Source organism: Acyrthosiphon pisum, chromosome X (assembly GCF_005508785.2).
Source record: "Acyrthosiphon pisum isolate AL4f chromosome X, pea_aphid_22Mar2018_4r6ur, whole genome shotgun sequence".
NCBI classification, from domain to species: Eukaryota; Metazoa; Arthropoda; class Insecta; order Hemiptera; family Aphididae; genus Acyrthosiphon; species Acyrthosiphon pisum.
Window position 1 is genome coordinate 14,774,166 of NC_042493.1, and position 16,121 is coordinate 14,790,286.

The window sequence follows — 16,121 nt, forward strand, 5'->3', positions numbered from 1 at the left end:
CTAAGAAAAATATTCGGCTTTGGAATATAAAATTAAAACCCTATATGTTGTCATTCAAAAAAGTAAAAAACTTAAAAAATTATAAGGATAAAAAATATTTAAAAATATAATTTTTTAAGAAAAACGTTGTTTTATAAATGACACGAAACTATGTAAAAAAATTTACACTTTTTGAATTAATGAATGTTCAATGATAAAAGAATCACCCGGTAGATCTTCAACCCTGCGAGTAATTAATAATCATAAATTGGTAATTTATAAATCATAATAATCGATAAGCAAACATTTTTAACAACAGTGTTGATAAATGATGAGTGATAACAAAATTAGTCCATTATAAAATAAATACCAGTAATCGGTATTACCTGTGAAAGTCTCCACCATCGCACACTTATGGATTAAAGTAAATATACCTAATAAGTTATTAAATGTTGTTGGCTTGTGGTAATACGGTTGAGGAGATAATATCTAATACTGGTAGTGTCCATTGGGAGGGACTTTCTCATTTAGTAATCATTTTAATAAGTAATAACTTAGCTTTTTCCAGTTGATTTGACAAATAATACGTTATTTTTAAATTTACAAATTCTATATTTTTAGATCAAATTAATTATATTAATTATTTAATTAGTAATAATGTTTTTTTATTTAATTACACTGTACCTATATGTCTGTATACAATAATTTAAAATAAAAATAAACAAATAGTTTGGACAAAATGTTAAGTTAAAAAATCGAAAAATCATTATGTGTAACACAGGTGGTAATTATAAATAATTATTTAACTTAATTTTAACAGAGTTTTGTTAATATTTTCTCCATGTTAACTTCAAACTTTTACAGTTAAATATATTATTCGTAAACTATTAACTTAAAATTAAATGCATTGTATTCTTAACATAATTAACTCAAGTTAATTTTTTAATATTACCACCTTTGAGTACTGCAGTGTTGACAGTCGTACGATATGTATCTCGAATCTGGGATATTCATCCAAGCCTCAAAACACTGAAACTATCATACTATTAGTTATATTTTAATTTCTAAATAAACCGTTAAAAAATAATAATATATATCTGCATATATTGAATCCTATTGAAACGTTTTAGATTCTGAGTGGAACGATGAATGTATTGATTTTACAATGATGTGTGTTTTTTTATTTTTATTTTTATTTTTGTGACTGTCATCACCTTTTAGGACAGGAAAAGTGCTTGGATTTTCTTCAACAGTACCTTTTCTGATAGGAAAGCGAATCTAGTTGGTACTTTGGGGGATCAAAAGCTCCGTGAAAAACAAAAGAAAAATTAAGGAAAAACAGGAATTTTTACGCAAAATCTGTTAACGAGAAAATCGATTTTGGTTTTTGGTGTAACATTAAAACGAATGACTGTAAATACATGAAATTTTCACTGGTTGTTTATATTTCAATTTTCTATACATGATCAATTTTTCAAAATATTTTGATTTGTTTTGAGCTGTTTAAGGACAATTTCAGTTTCCAATTTAATTAGTTTTTTTTCTATGAATGTCAATAAAACTTTATTTGTTGAGTAAAAATACTTGAAAATTTAATACAAGGCTCCTACTATATTGTTACAATGATATTTGAAAAATATTAAAAATCCTTAGTCACAGTTTTTTTTTATTAGCATTTACAGTTCAAAAATTGACAAAATATGGAAAAATCACGAAAATTACCTAATTATTTTGAGTTTATAATTCGTAAAAATTTTTCTGTTTAGAACTAAGATTTTAAAATGTAATACAAGATTCCTTATAGGATAATCCGCCTTTATCAAAAAAAAATGTCTATAAGAAACTCAAATTAAATTTTTATGAGCGTTTGAAATTCATATTTTTACAACATTGTAAGTTTTCAATTTTTTTAGTTTTTTTTTTTATAAATATCAATCAAGTTTTATCTAATGGGCCAAAAAGTGTAAAAAATTAATACAGGGCACCTGATACATTGTTACAATATCAGTTGAAAAATATTAAAATACATAGGCACAATTTTTTTTTATAAGCATTTGAAGTTAAAATCTTGACAAAATGTATCAAATTGAATAATTATTTTGTAGTTAAAAATGTATAAAATCTTCAACTTTTATATCTAAGGATTGAAAATTTTAAACAAGATTCCACGTAAATATATAATTCTGTTACCAAAAATTCTAAGAAATACATAAGCACAGTTTTTTTTATGGTAATTTTAAGTTCAAATTTGGACGAAATTACATATTAAAAAACCTGGAATAACTATTTTAGTTATTTTGTTGTGATTGTAATGATTGTATAATATTATTTGTGGGTACTTGAAACTTCTAAAGTACCTATACTATTATATATCTATGATAGTACCACGGTTTGTTGTTGATGTATAACGCGTTACCTGATGGATATTGTGATATGATTAATTTGGAATTTATTATTGATACCTATTATAGGTCAAATTTTTTTTAATACTATAGATAAATATACCTACCTATAATAGGTATGTCTAATACCTAGACTGACAAACCGTCTCCGCTCAGAATCCTTTTTCTTATACAGTGATATTATATCATTGAATTCAAATTTAATACCATCCATTATTATACAGTGACCCACTTGTAAGTTGTAATCTACTGTACAGCAGAGCGACATCCACTTACCCACCTTTTTTTTTTTTAAATATAAGATGTTTTATGATTCATTAAAAAAATTATTTTTTCCTTTGGTGGAATCTAGTTTAAATTATATTTGTAATGTTGTATACACTTTTCGTGAAGTAAATGTGAAAAAAATGTTTGGAATTTCGATATATTTAGTATGTATAAAATGTTTATTAATTATTAGTAATATGAGTAAATATACTCATATTATCTGTAGAAAGTCTTAACATACCTAATTAAATAATAACTTGTACCTATTACATGTATATAGATTATAATGGTATGCATAGTATCTATTTAAATATAACTTATACACAATTATTTATTATGAAGTGATTTGAATGACCTTTTATAAACGTTTTAAAGTTAATTTATTTTAATAGCTTTTCGATTTCATAAAAAAATACTTTTATACAGTATGTTCATTTTTTTTCTTGAATACTATTAGATAAGTTTATAAAGTTCGGAATATAAATATTAGATTGAATTTTCAAGTCATAAAATTATTTTAGTTGGAATAATATGGTGAAAATGTATGACATGTACGATGTACAGTAGATAATAAATTCATAATAATAATATATTATGTGTGATAAAATTATGTGGCTGTTTTCGTAAAATAATGAAACATTTTCAATTTTTTAAACTAAGTTACAGTACAATCTATAACCAATTCAATCAAGTGATTTGAAAACGTGCCACAACAACGTTTTTTTTATTATCATGCACTCAATTTAGCAAGAAAAAATATATTCGTTCCAACCACGATAGGTTATAAGTTATAACTTACTAATATACTAATCTACCATGATTCTAATCAGAATATGTGAACGACAATCGTAGTTAAAAAAACCTGTAATATGTACATAAAAATAAAAGTTTTGTTTTAAATATAAAACGAAATTTGATGAACAAGTTAGGGAATTAAATAATAGTTCAAATGAAAGAATTTAGGTATCTCACTGTATTTGTGCAATATACCTAATATTACGATAACAATAGGTATTATTTAAAAAAAAATATTTGTTTTATTTATTATGTAAGTATAAATAATAATGTTATCAAGTTGGAATAATGTAATTAGTAGTTACCTTTAGTTGGTCTTGTAAAACAATTATTTTTAGATAATTGGACTTTTAAATTTTACTTATAATAAAGAAGCTAGATTAAAGTATTAAGTAACTAACTTATTAAGACGTATACACAGGGGAGCAATTACAATGAAAAATCTGGGGGTGTTGAAGCTCTATATTTTCACTTAGTCTTTTGATCATAATTATACTATCTACCTCTCCCCATCCCACGCACCAGCAATCCAATAACTATATGTTTATATATAAAATAATGGCTTTGTACCTACCGACATATTAATTTATTAATATAAAATAAGAACTGATTAACCATGAAATATGGCATTACTGTTATGAGGGTGCTGATTTCCAAACTGGTTGTATAACATGGTTGCTAATCCAACAACCAAATCCCCTTGCTCCCCCTCCCCCCCCCCCCCAATAAATTGTACCTATGTGGTAACAATGTCATTAATCCAGAAATTAACTGAAACAATAAATGTATTGAATAGCATTTAAATTAGTTTTCAACTATACATCGCAATATAACCACTCAACATTAATTTAGGTACTAAAGTAAATTAAATGTTTTCAGTATTTTTATTAGTTTATCCTATATATTATACCGAGGAAAATGTTTAAACACATGACATAATATCATATTTTTTTTTTTATCCTTAAATTGTCTCGTGAGTCTCGCAAAACGCACAGCTGCGGTATTTTTCTTAAGAATTCAAAATAGCCAACGGCCATTTTAATTATAAAACCTATATTGCTCGCAAAAAGGAATCATCTCCTACAACAGTGGAGCTTTGTAATCTATCTGCAATACTGCGACTATATTTTTTTTCATTCACCGGCACAGCTTTTTAAACCCATTTGTTTTTGTTGGTTTTTTGTGTTTTTGTTTTTTTTTGTAAGTTAACCTCTTCCCGCATATACTAGTAGTACCACCCCGAGTAGTCGAACGGAAAACAGTGGCGGCGGCGGCGGCGGCGTACATGTAAACTCTATTCAGCGATTATCATCATACCACCATAGCAACAAAGGCAGCAGTGGCATTACGCCACCAACTGTGATACTCCTCGGTGTGCACGCCGACAGTAATTATATTGCGTGGCCGTAGCGACCACGGGGAAAATTTAACGGCTGTGTGAACACCCCGCAGCGGCACGCGATCTCACGCTAAACAACTCTTTCTCGTAGGTACCGCCGGTGGTTATTTTAATCGAAACCATAAATACACACAATATATTCACATAGAATTATATTATGTGTGTGGTGTACGCGTTTATATAACATTATATTTAGTATGAGGTACAAAAGATGATTTCAAAGTAGGATGGCGCGCAATAATTCCAAGTGTCGTCGAACAAACCGATGTTTAATATTGTCATGTATACAGCGGAGATTCGTTGTGCTTTATATTATATATAATAATTGCTACTTAATAACTACAGTCGATTGTATATGATTTATAATATTATGACGATAGAAAAAACCTTTAGGTTTATGGCGGACAGTCTGTACCTGTGTCGAAAACGAATAATTAATATATACTTATAGTAGCGGTACCTATATACGTCTTAATTATACAATGATAACATTAATATGAGACATTATGATACGATTTAGAATTAATTATAAAAGTAAATATTTATCTTGATTACTAATAATTATACATTGTTTGATTGGAATACATCAGCTTTAGATATGTATACAAAGTGAAAACTGCGAAAATTTAATGACGGATAAGAATAGCAAAAACGTAAATAAAGGGGCAGGGAACATATTTTACGATTAATTAGTGGATAGTACAAAAAAGATAATTATTAAGTAAGTCCATGTAAGAAAAAAAATAACGAAAGGAATAACAGGGTAGGTTATAAAATGCTGAATTATGAAAAATTGAAAGAAATAACATTTTGCTAATTATGTTTTTTTCACACACGAAGAAGATATCGTATAAAACAATTTTTCTAAACATTTTATAGGTACATTAAATATTGATTTTCGTTAGATTATTATATAATGTTGTGTAATTTTTAACTGCACGTTTTTATCTTGTTTAAAAAAAAATGTTATTTTAGAATGAAATACAATACATTTCAGTTTAGAACAACATGATTTTTATTAATACAAAAAGTACAGTTTGTACCGTATTATATACCTATGTTTATCAGAATTCTGTTCTCGTACAAAGCTATAATGATTCATGTACTCTTCATGTGTAGTAGTTTTTTAAATTTATATATGTGAATTCTGCTAAAACCGTACTTAACGGTTGTGGAAATTGTTCAATAACAGAAATCATATAATAATATGTTGTAATTATTTAAACAAACTGCATTCTGATTAATTAATTTAATTTTAGAACAATAGAAAAAATAATAATAATAGAAATGTCGAGCTTAAATAAGGTATTTATTTTAGAGATAATATTATATACATTATAGAAATGGTAAAAAATCACGACAATTTCAATGATTATGCACAGGTATTATGCATGTAGGTATAACTAATTGTGTACCTATTCCATTAGACATTTTAATCATAATAAATTCTTAGTTATAACTTTAAAATGTTAAGTATTTTCGATACTATATAGGTACTCTATAGTGTCTAATAATTGATAAGAACCTGAAAATAGGGCTACAAATTATAAGAAAAATTTTTATTCGTATATTTCGATATTTTTGTTGATGTATATAATTGTTTGCATTTAAGTTTTTTTTTAATTTGATTTCACTTAAAATATTTTTTTTAACAATTTGCGACAGTTAACTTTTAATTTTAATATTTTATGTTCTGAGGAATCGTGTAGGTATGTTTTTATTTGTGTGTGACATTACCTTTAAGAGTAGTAACATTTTTGAAGATGGTTTTTGGTAGATAAAATAAAACTTAATACGTTTTTTTAAAAATGTTAAATGCATATTTTAGTTAATTTATTTTACTACTGGTAAATAATTTATTTTTATTTTAAATGAATGTTTTAAGATTTTAAAGTATATTTTAAATAATCTCTTTCATTAAATACTATATAATATTTATAATATTAAAATATATACATATGGGTACTATAAATTCAGCTCACTCGTTTTAGGAAGTTGGAAAATAATCTATTAGTAATTACCATAGTACGATTGCTTGCTTCTGAAAATATTCATCTAAAAATATTTAGTAAATATATTGATATAAACAATTTTTAAACTATGAATATTATGAAATCAAAAGGGTTTATTTGAAAAAAAAATTATGGACATCATTTATTTATTTTATGTTTGTTTTCTATTGTATAGTTAACAACAAAAAACTGTTTGAATGAAGTTAACAATATAATAACATATTTATACCCTAACCGACAAACCGACTACAAGTTTTGAGATTAAAGTCGGTCATTAAAAACGAATATTTTCATGGTTAGTGGTTTGGTTACTTTAATTTATTTATGACTTAATATTACGTGTGACAGATTGTTGAAGACTTATTGTATAAATGTATAACAATAGATGAAGCTAAAAAGTTGTATTCTGTCATGTACAGAGTGATAATTTTTTCAGGTAACACTCGAATAGTACATTTTTCGTACAGAACACGTTGGATTGAATCAGGGATTGACATTCTTGTAAAGGGTACTTACAGTTTTATACAATGAATTTCAAAATTTTAATTTTTCTGGTACTCATTGCAACATATTATAGTAGCATGCTCAGTAAAATTTGTAAATTTATTAATAGCGACACATATTTTTGGTACCTACCTTATTTGGACTATTTATTTTTTAAGTAATTTATGTTCTCAAATCCAAATCAATTGGATTATTTAAAAATAATATTTTTAGATTTATTATAATGTTGATAACCATGGCAATTCGTAACGGTCGTTACATAATGTATAGCTTGAATTATTATTATAATTAATTTGTTTTTATTGTTGTAATTTAATATTATTTAATAAGATACTATATAATAACAATACTCTAAAACACATTAATATGCATTGTTTTTAATTTGAATAGATAGAAAAAAACATATTTATCCATAATTAATTCTGAAATGGCTCTCATTCAGTTAATTTTGATTTTAGAACCACAGTTAAATTACTTAACAAAATAGGCATTCCCAAATATGGTATAAAAATGGATTCAAATGATATTTGCTAAACTAGTGTTAAATGCAAATCTGTGGATACCTCTTTAAAAGAACGGACGTACTTCCACAAATATTAAATGAGGTGATTTAGCAATTTACTTTGTATAATAAAATTGAGGATGAACAAAATATTTTTCTAAAAGTTAATGACTTATTTTCTAATGTAATTAAAATTAGTTCAAACACTAATTATTAAATTGATTATTTACAAAAAAAATATTAATCTTAAATTTAGACTCGATCATTATCATAACTTAACTAAGAACAGTCTAAAGAAGGTCTGTAGGTATTGTGATTATTATTAGTATTGGTATTATTGTGATAATCACCGTTTTATCTTCATAATTCTATCGTTACTCAACATTTTCATTTGCATATTATTATATAACGTATTTAACTTATTTGGCATTTTGAAAATCTTAAAAATATTATGACTATCTCAAATGTTATCTGGACAATTCCACCCCATGCTATTTCGGACTATTACGGTATTATAGATCTAATGTATAGATAATAGTTAATGAGTTTTTAAGAAATATTTTATGATTGTACACATTCTTAATTAAAAAAATGTGTGAACAAATTAATATTTTAATAAATTAATTTATGTTGTACTAATTATATAGGACATTCTACGAAGGAGCGAGCATGCTAGTTGCCATCGAATATTGGTGTTATGACGCTCCTTAATTTTGTTGTTCATGAATGGGTGTCCACTAAAGAATTTAAATAGTAATGGAAAGTGTTGATATAAAACTACCTAACTATACTCATAATATTTTAAAACCATATTATAGACATCGCTATCCACTGCTTATATTTAAGATTTAAATATTATGATTATTGATCAAATACATAAATGTGTTGGTTAGCGATAAACACACACATTCAAAATAATGAATAATGTCATACTCTAAAAATAAAATAGAATTTACTCTAAGATATCTTCAGTATTAGGAAAAATGAATACTTATAAGATAATTTTAGGACACAACGTTTTTTACTTTGGTTTTTTGAATTCAAGAAAACTATGTTGTTAACTCCATAGTGTCTATTAGAAAATAAAATAAGTAAATCATTTAAATTTTAACTCATTAGTTATTGGACATTCAGAATTTTCTAAAAAAAATGTCTATAGGCACTAGAAATACAAAAACCACAATGAATATTAAATATATTTACTTATAGATTATGTTTTTTATACGTTAATTATTTTAATTTCAATAAAAAATATCGCTGAATATAAATTTACCCTAAACAACCGTTAGTTATTTTAATGTGATGTTATAGGTTTTCAAATTTAATATAAAAGCATAATTTTGTATTTATATCTCAACAAACGATATTAGCCATAATAATTCCTTATTTAATTTATTAAATACTTTTCTGAAAACTTTTCTGAACTAAATACTTAATACAATCAAAATATGAAAACTATACATTAAAAATATTAAGAGTTCTGAGATCCTTATACTCAACTTCTTAAGATTGACTTATTTTTCGTTATGTATTTATACACGGTACTTAATACCCGGTCTCTGTATCTCACTTTGTTGTACATTAAGTCTCAACAACGATTCAAACAAAAACTAAACAATTTTAAACTTAATTTTAAAACCTTGGCGCTATATTTAATTTGTAAAAAGTTTTTTTCGAAAATCTTAAAAATCGTGAATCAATTTGATTTATGCTTATAATATTTTTAATATGTTACCTATATATTTTGTTCAACAGTAAATAATCTTTGCTTATAATCGTTTTTGAATACGGTCATTAATCATTGCTTTCAAATTTAAATAGACAACACGCCTCTAACATGTGTTATTTAATGAAACGGTATACCTAAAGTATTAACTATTAACCGAATCTATACTCTCTCACTATATACCTTACATATTTAACAACATAGTTATGTATCTATTAGTATGAGACTTGTCTAAATTTCAGTATTTCAGTATTTATTTTAAGGTCCAAAATATTCCATCCTTAATTTTATTTAGATACTGTAATATTTAAAAAAATGTAATAGCTTTTTTAATTCTCGTCGCCATATTAAAAATAAAAACACTTACGTGAATATTGGTTCACCGGAAGTGGATAAAATTGAGGAAGATGACGGTGCGGCTTGTCCGTAGCTTTGATCTTCTGGGTTATTTTCCTTTTGTTCTTTGAACCACATAACCATGAAAAATCCAGAAGAGACTTTATACTTTCTCGGATCTTGGTTTCGTGTGTCACAGGGCAGATAAGCTTTCCCGCCAACCGGAACTGCTACTTGGTCGATGGGTACTGGAAAATATAAACATTTTGGAATTATGGAACAAATGAATATGAATCAAACCTGTATTTATAAAACAATAAAGTACGCTCTGACACGTGCTCATTGCTCAGTGCACTACTCTGTAATTTAACAGGTACGCTGTCAGGAATTTTTAACCACAGGGCAATATGGGGTAGACACGTATTGAGACTATTATTATACATCATCTCCTTCCACGGGTCAAGGTTTAAAAATTATTATAAAAGAAGTAAACGTTGAATGAAATACATGACGCCGAGCTGGGAAAAGTTTATATTTTTGTATTCTGTTTCAACACGTCAAGTGTACCAAGTGTACCGTTTCTTCCCATGCAGATAAATAATTATAATGTGTGGATTTTACTGAGGCATAAAGAACTCTTGAATATAAAGAAATCCAAATAAAAATAATTTAGTATGCAATAATGATCATCACACGTATATAGTGTTAGAATAAACTCTAGTAACATAATAATAGACAACTGGAAAATATTCATAAAAGCTAAGCAATTTAATACAAATTAATGATCTCAATAGGTGACATATATTATATATTATAATACTTATCAAATATCTCCTTCTGTTCATTTTTTCCTCCTAGTTGAACATTATAATATGAGATTTTTTTTGATATTTTTGATAAGTATGTATTTTTTACTGGGGTATTGAAAATCAAGCATTTTAACAAATCATAATTTAAATGATAAGAATACTATTATAGAATGCATAAAAGATTATAACAGTTTTTCTGAAATGATTTCCTTACAAAATATAAAAGGTATCAACAATAATTTATTTTACTTCTATAGCAAATTATATTTAACGAGTTTCATAAGTAGGTACAAGCTATGACAAATGTGTGTTACCTACTTACCTTCTTAATAATATTACTGTTATTATAATTTTAACCGAGATAAATAATTCTAAAATGAACTTTTTTTTTATTGGTACCTATAATAACTTGCACCTACCTACCAATAAAGTATTTTTTTCTCACGCGTTAAAATTATTATTCAAATAGCTCTTTAATTTCTATATGAATATAGTACGAAAATATTGTCGGTGCTGATATCAATTGATTAGCTACCTATATATATTATTTATTACTCTATAAGACGTATCTATCACTGATAATATAATGTGTATTATAATATAAGCCTCATGGTATTTATTTGATATACATAAGTCTCAACGATAAATAATTAAAACTTAATAGCCAATTCGTATTTCATACTTGTAATACATATTAATATATTAGGTATAACTTGTTTGCTTATCTATACATTTAACAGCGTTTTTTTTAAGTTATACCTATAAGATAATTTTAACGCACTTTATGAAGAATACTGATACGTATAAAATACCTATCTAAATATTAATGTCGATCGTAATCCCAATTTTTTATAAACATAAAACAACATTTTTCTAATTTAAATTCTGATGGTATTAACCAAACATAACGAATCAACTATTTTATTAAAACTAATGCGCTAAATCGATATTATAGACTGACTGCACAATGTAGTTTATATCAACAACAACAATCTCCAATGTTGTGACGTGATACTTTTTTATTTTTTTTCTTATACAAATATTGTTAACCACGAAAAAATACCTACACATAATTAAATATAAAACATTACCGGTAGGTATCATGTTCTAATCTAAATCTCACTCAATATCATCGTCATTCGTAAGATAAATATTTTTATAGGAAATATTGTAGTTATACTGTGCCATATTTCAAACATTTAACGACCATAAACATTAAACATAAATGTAAAAACACATAATCGGCATTTTTTTCTTAATAATTAAGATATAAAAAAAACATATTTATGACATAATTATTTTGACATTTTAAGAGTTAAAAAATTAAAATTCAAAATTGTTATATTCCATTATTACTTACGAGCTACACATACGACACTGTATTAGAAATATCGTATATCTATTCACTTTCAGGAATATTCAAAAAAATTAATTTTGGTACTTATATTATATTCAGATGAAACATGTTAATACAATTTAGATAAATACTTAAACGTTTCTTAAATTTTAAAAACGCGTGATCATATTATTTTTACGTTTGCGGGTTACTCAAAATAATTAATATTATCCTCACACATTGTTATAACATTATATAATATCTCTGTGACTTCCCTGGCTACAGTGTATCAACATAAATGTGTTGTATTCGTTTGAAAATTTATGATTTTTGCAATACATGGGAATTCAATAAAATGCAAAATATTAACCATGGTTGTTAGTTCATAATAGTATTGAATCATTTTACGTAATTAATAAAAATCTAATAGGTATTCTAAATAACTTCATCCACACACATTAATAGTATACCATTATTGGCAAATTTGATTAACTAATTAGTCGGCTTAAAATAAACCAGAAATGTTTGCCATGTCCGCGGGCACGGATTTGCGGCCGTTATAATATGCAATTGCCAGTTTTGTCTAATTGACAATTGAAATAAAAAACGTATGTATGTATGTATGTACATCCATGAAACAAATATTATAAAGACATAGAAATATTTATGGACATAAAAGTAATGGAATAATATTATTATAATTGAAACAAAAATGCATTTGAAGGGCTGCATCAGTGGCGCAAATAGGTGAAGGGATTGGGGGGCTTAGCCTCCTAAAAATCACTCAAAGCACTCTTAAAAAATAACCTAATATATATTTTTAAAAAAAATTTTGGGGCTTGAGCCTCCCCTAAATTGTTTTCCTATTTACGCCACTGGTCTGCAGTCGTCCGTGTTATAAGGAGAAACATAGTTGAATAGTAAATTGATAAGATTATATCATTATGTTGGTAACGTGTCAGTGTGTGAATAGTAGATTAATATATTAGTGACCGGTGAGTGAGTCAGTGTGAGTCTAATCTGGACATTTTATCACCCGTACGAATGAATGGTTTATTTTTAATCGGTGTACGCGCGTGGGAAAATGTCAATCAATATTATTATGGTTACGATTTTTAAACCAATCAAAACGACACATAAGATGATATCATCACCAAACACTGTAGGACAGGTTGAACGGATTTTATTTTTGAACACGGATTTCGGATTCATTTATACAAGAATTACCGGCTATGTTTTAACTGAAGGTATTATGTAATTAAAAAAATGTATAATTAAAAAAATGCCATTTTTGCTCATTGTTATTTCAATTGATAAAACAAAATATTTAAAATCGTTTCGATTAAAAAATGACAAACAAGACAATGAGCCTAAGGGCCGTTTTTACAATGTCCGGTAAAGTGTCGGTTAACACTAACCGGATGATAACAGATTTTATTACCGGCAGAATTCCGCCGGTTAACTGGCGGTTAACTTTAACCGGAGGTCGTAAGAACCAGCCTAAATCCGTTTTAAATTTTAAAATCCATTCAATCGAAATATTAGATACAGTTTTTCAAGTAAAAATGTATTCATTTCAGTCTCCTTAATAGCAGTTTGCAGTAATAGAGGTAGGTACTGGTAAGTTAACCTGCTTATCTAGATCTTGTTAAGTGCCTTTAAAAGCTGTACAATTACAAACAAACCTATTGAACAATTAAATCTTATGTGAATCAAATGTCAAATATCAAATATCAATATCTATCCAACCACAGATGATAGTTAAAATGTTCTAAATATAAACGTTTAGTTTGGTTGTTAACATTTTAAAATAAAATTGATATAGGTATATTTAAATATATTTTTTTTATTATTTGGCTTAATTGTATACCAAAAATACGCTTTCAACTGGAATTGATTTAAGACTTCAGTTACCTATATAATATTATACCTATACACACATTTCTTCTCGTTATGAATATTTCTATAAATGCGTATACCTAGGTACCTACATAATTATTTATAATATAATTTTACAAATATTTTACAACACATTATAACGGAGCTTAACTACGTGAGTATACTTCTATACTATTATATTGGTTTTAATGTTTTATATCTAGATTCTAGGTATAATATTGTGTTTTTATTTTATTGGGAAACTTTTTTTCCAACAATAAAATGTTAGCTGGTAAAATAAGATTCATCTGTATCATGTACGACGTACCTAAGTAAAAAATTGGTTGCAGTACATTACATTTTAGACTGTTAACTTAAACAATTTCTAGAATCTTGATAGTATTAAAAATAAATAGTAAAAATATAGCAAAAAGCTTTATATTTGATATAAAATCGTTAAAATGTCCATCTATAGGGTTTATATAAGTAGACATTTTAAGTAAAGAGTTTCAAACATTAAATGAAAATTTCAACTTGATTAGAAACTGAAAAAACAATGAAAGCTTGAATTGCGGTTAGTGAATGTATACCTTGGTACTCTATTGATTTCACTACATGATATATTGATATTTATTTTATTTCTAGATTAATTTTGGTAGGTACATTAAATATTTTTAATTATATTGCAAGAAATGATTGCTATAAGTTTAATATTTCTTGGCCGCATCGAATAAAATTAAATAATATCTTTGATCGTAATTTAAATTTCAATCAATTGAAAAAATAATTCATTTTTCATTGGTACTCTTTATAGAAAATGTAAATAAATAAATAGGTAATATTATTTTACGTGTATAATGTGTATATTATAATATATAGGTACCTAAGTATTATATATAAAATAATGTATAACATTCTCTACTCAAATATTTTTTTTTTTTAACATTTATTTGAATATATACAATCTGTAATAATGGTTACAATAGGCATATGGGCTGAATTTACAATGGTTGTGATTACGTGAGGTGAGTAGCAACCCAGCGGTAACACTCGACAAACTACTCAAATATAATTTTATTTTTTAGGTATGGATTTATTATTATTATTATTATAATTAACATCAGTTTTAAATCTGGGAAGCTACAAGATCACTATTTCTGAAAATTCTGGAAAGCGGGCGGATTCTATAGCCTAGGGTACAAAAGACCGATTTAAATCCACGTTATATCAGGAAACGCACTATAACAAAGTTTTATTGTATATCTTATAAAGTTCAGCACTTCAGCGTATATTAGTGCAATTAATGTGTTTTAGGGAGTGAATGACATAAACTGTCCAATAGCGGCTCATGAACATAATAATAGTGGACGAGGTAGATATTTAATATTGTTCTCAAAACTATTAACTACATAATACACAAACATAATATTGATAATAGTAATTATTGTATGATAAAATAATATTGATGTGACACATATTGTTCAAATTGCGATATTATATAGTGATTTTCATTTAGCAAAATGTTGAGATCCAATTGGATTTTGGTCATATATTTATTAGCTTTCCCGAAAATTTAATATTATTAAATATTAAATTTATATTATTATTATCTATAAGTACCAAATACCAACCAACTGAGCCAAAACATGATTTGCCTAAAAGTAAAACATAATGTGATGTATATAGGAGCTATATGTAAAAAAATACAAAAACCATAAAACATTTAAAATGACAGGTATGAAAAAATGTTAGAATGTGATTAAATATTAAAATGAAGTAGGTACCTATATTATGTGTTTATATATATTTATATTTTCCTTTCCTTCCCTTCCATTCTCTTCTATTATAGAACCGGAGAGGGCGCATAGTCTGAGCTCACTTGCTTCAGTCGGTGAGCCACAATATAATATACAATTTACTGATAAATTAAAAAATTAAATAAAAATTGTGATATTTGTATGAAACCCATTTTTAATAAAATTCATTTAAATGTTTAAAGACTTATAGTTATAAGACTTAAGTCTGATATTAAACTCTAAGAAAATTAAATCCTAGAAAAAGTATTATAATGCTGTGCTAGAATTGCATACCTGCTTTTGAGTTTATTATTTATTTAAACAAATTGTAGCATTGTGAGAAAAAATTGATTTAAGTTAAATAGTAAATCATAATATAT

General features: G+C 26.1%; 1 protein-coding gene across 2 annotated transcripts in view; it reads right to left on the bottom strand.

The window, feature by feature from the left end:
* Positions 1-16,121, bottom strand: part of LOC100167149 — a 195,054-nt gene that overhangs the window by 92,296 nt on the left and 86,637 nt on the right. For both annotated transcript variants that reach the window (XM_029485961.1, XM_029485960.1), the window contains exon 3: positions 9,954-10,170. In XM_029485961.1, the coding sequence (XP_029341821.1) occupies positions 9,954-10,170 (217 nt within the window). The remainder of the gene's footprint in view (positions 1-9,953; positions 10,171-16,121) is intronic.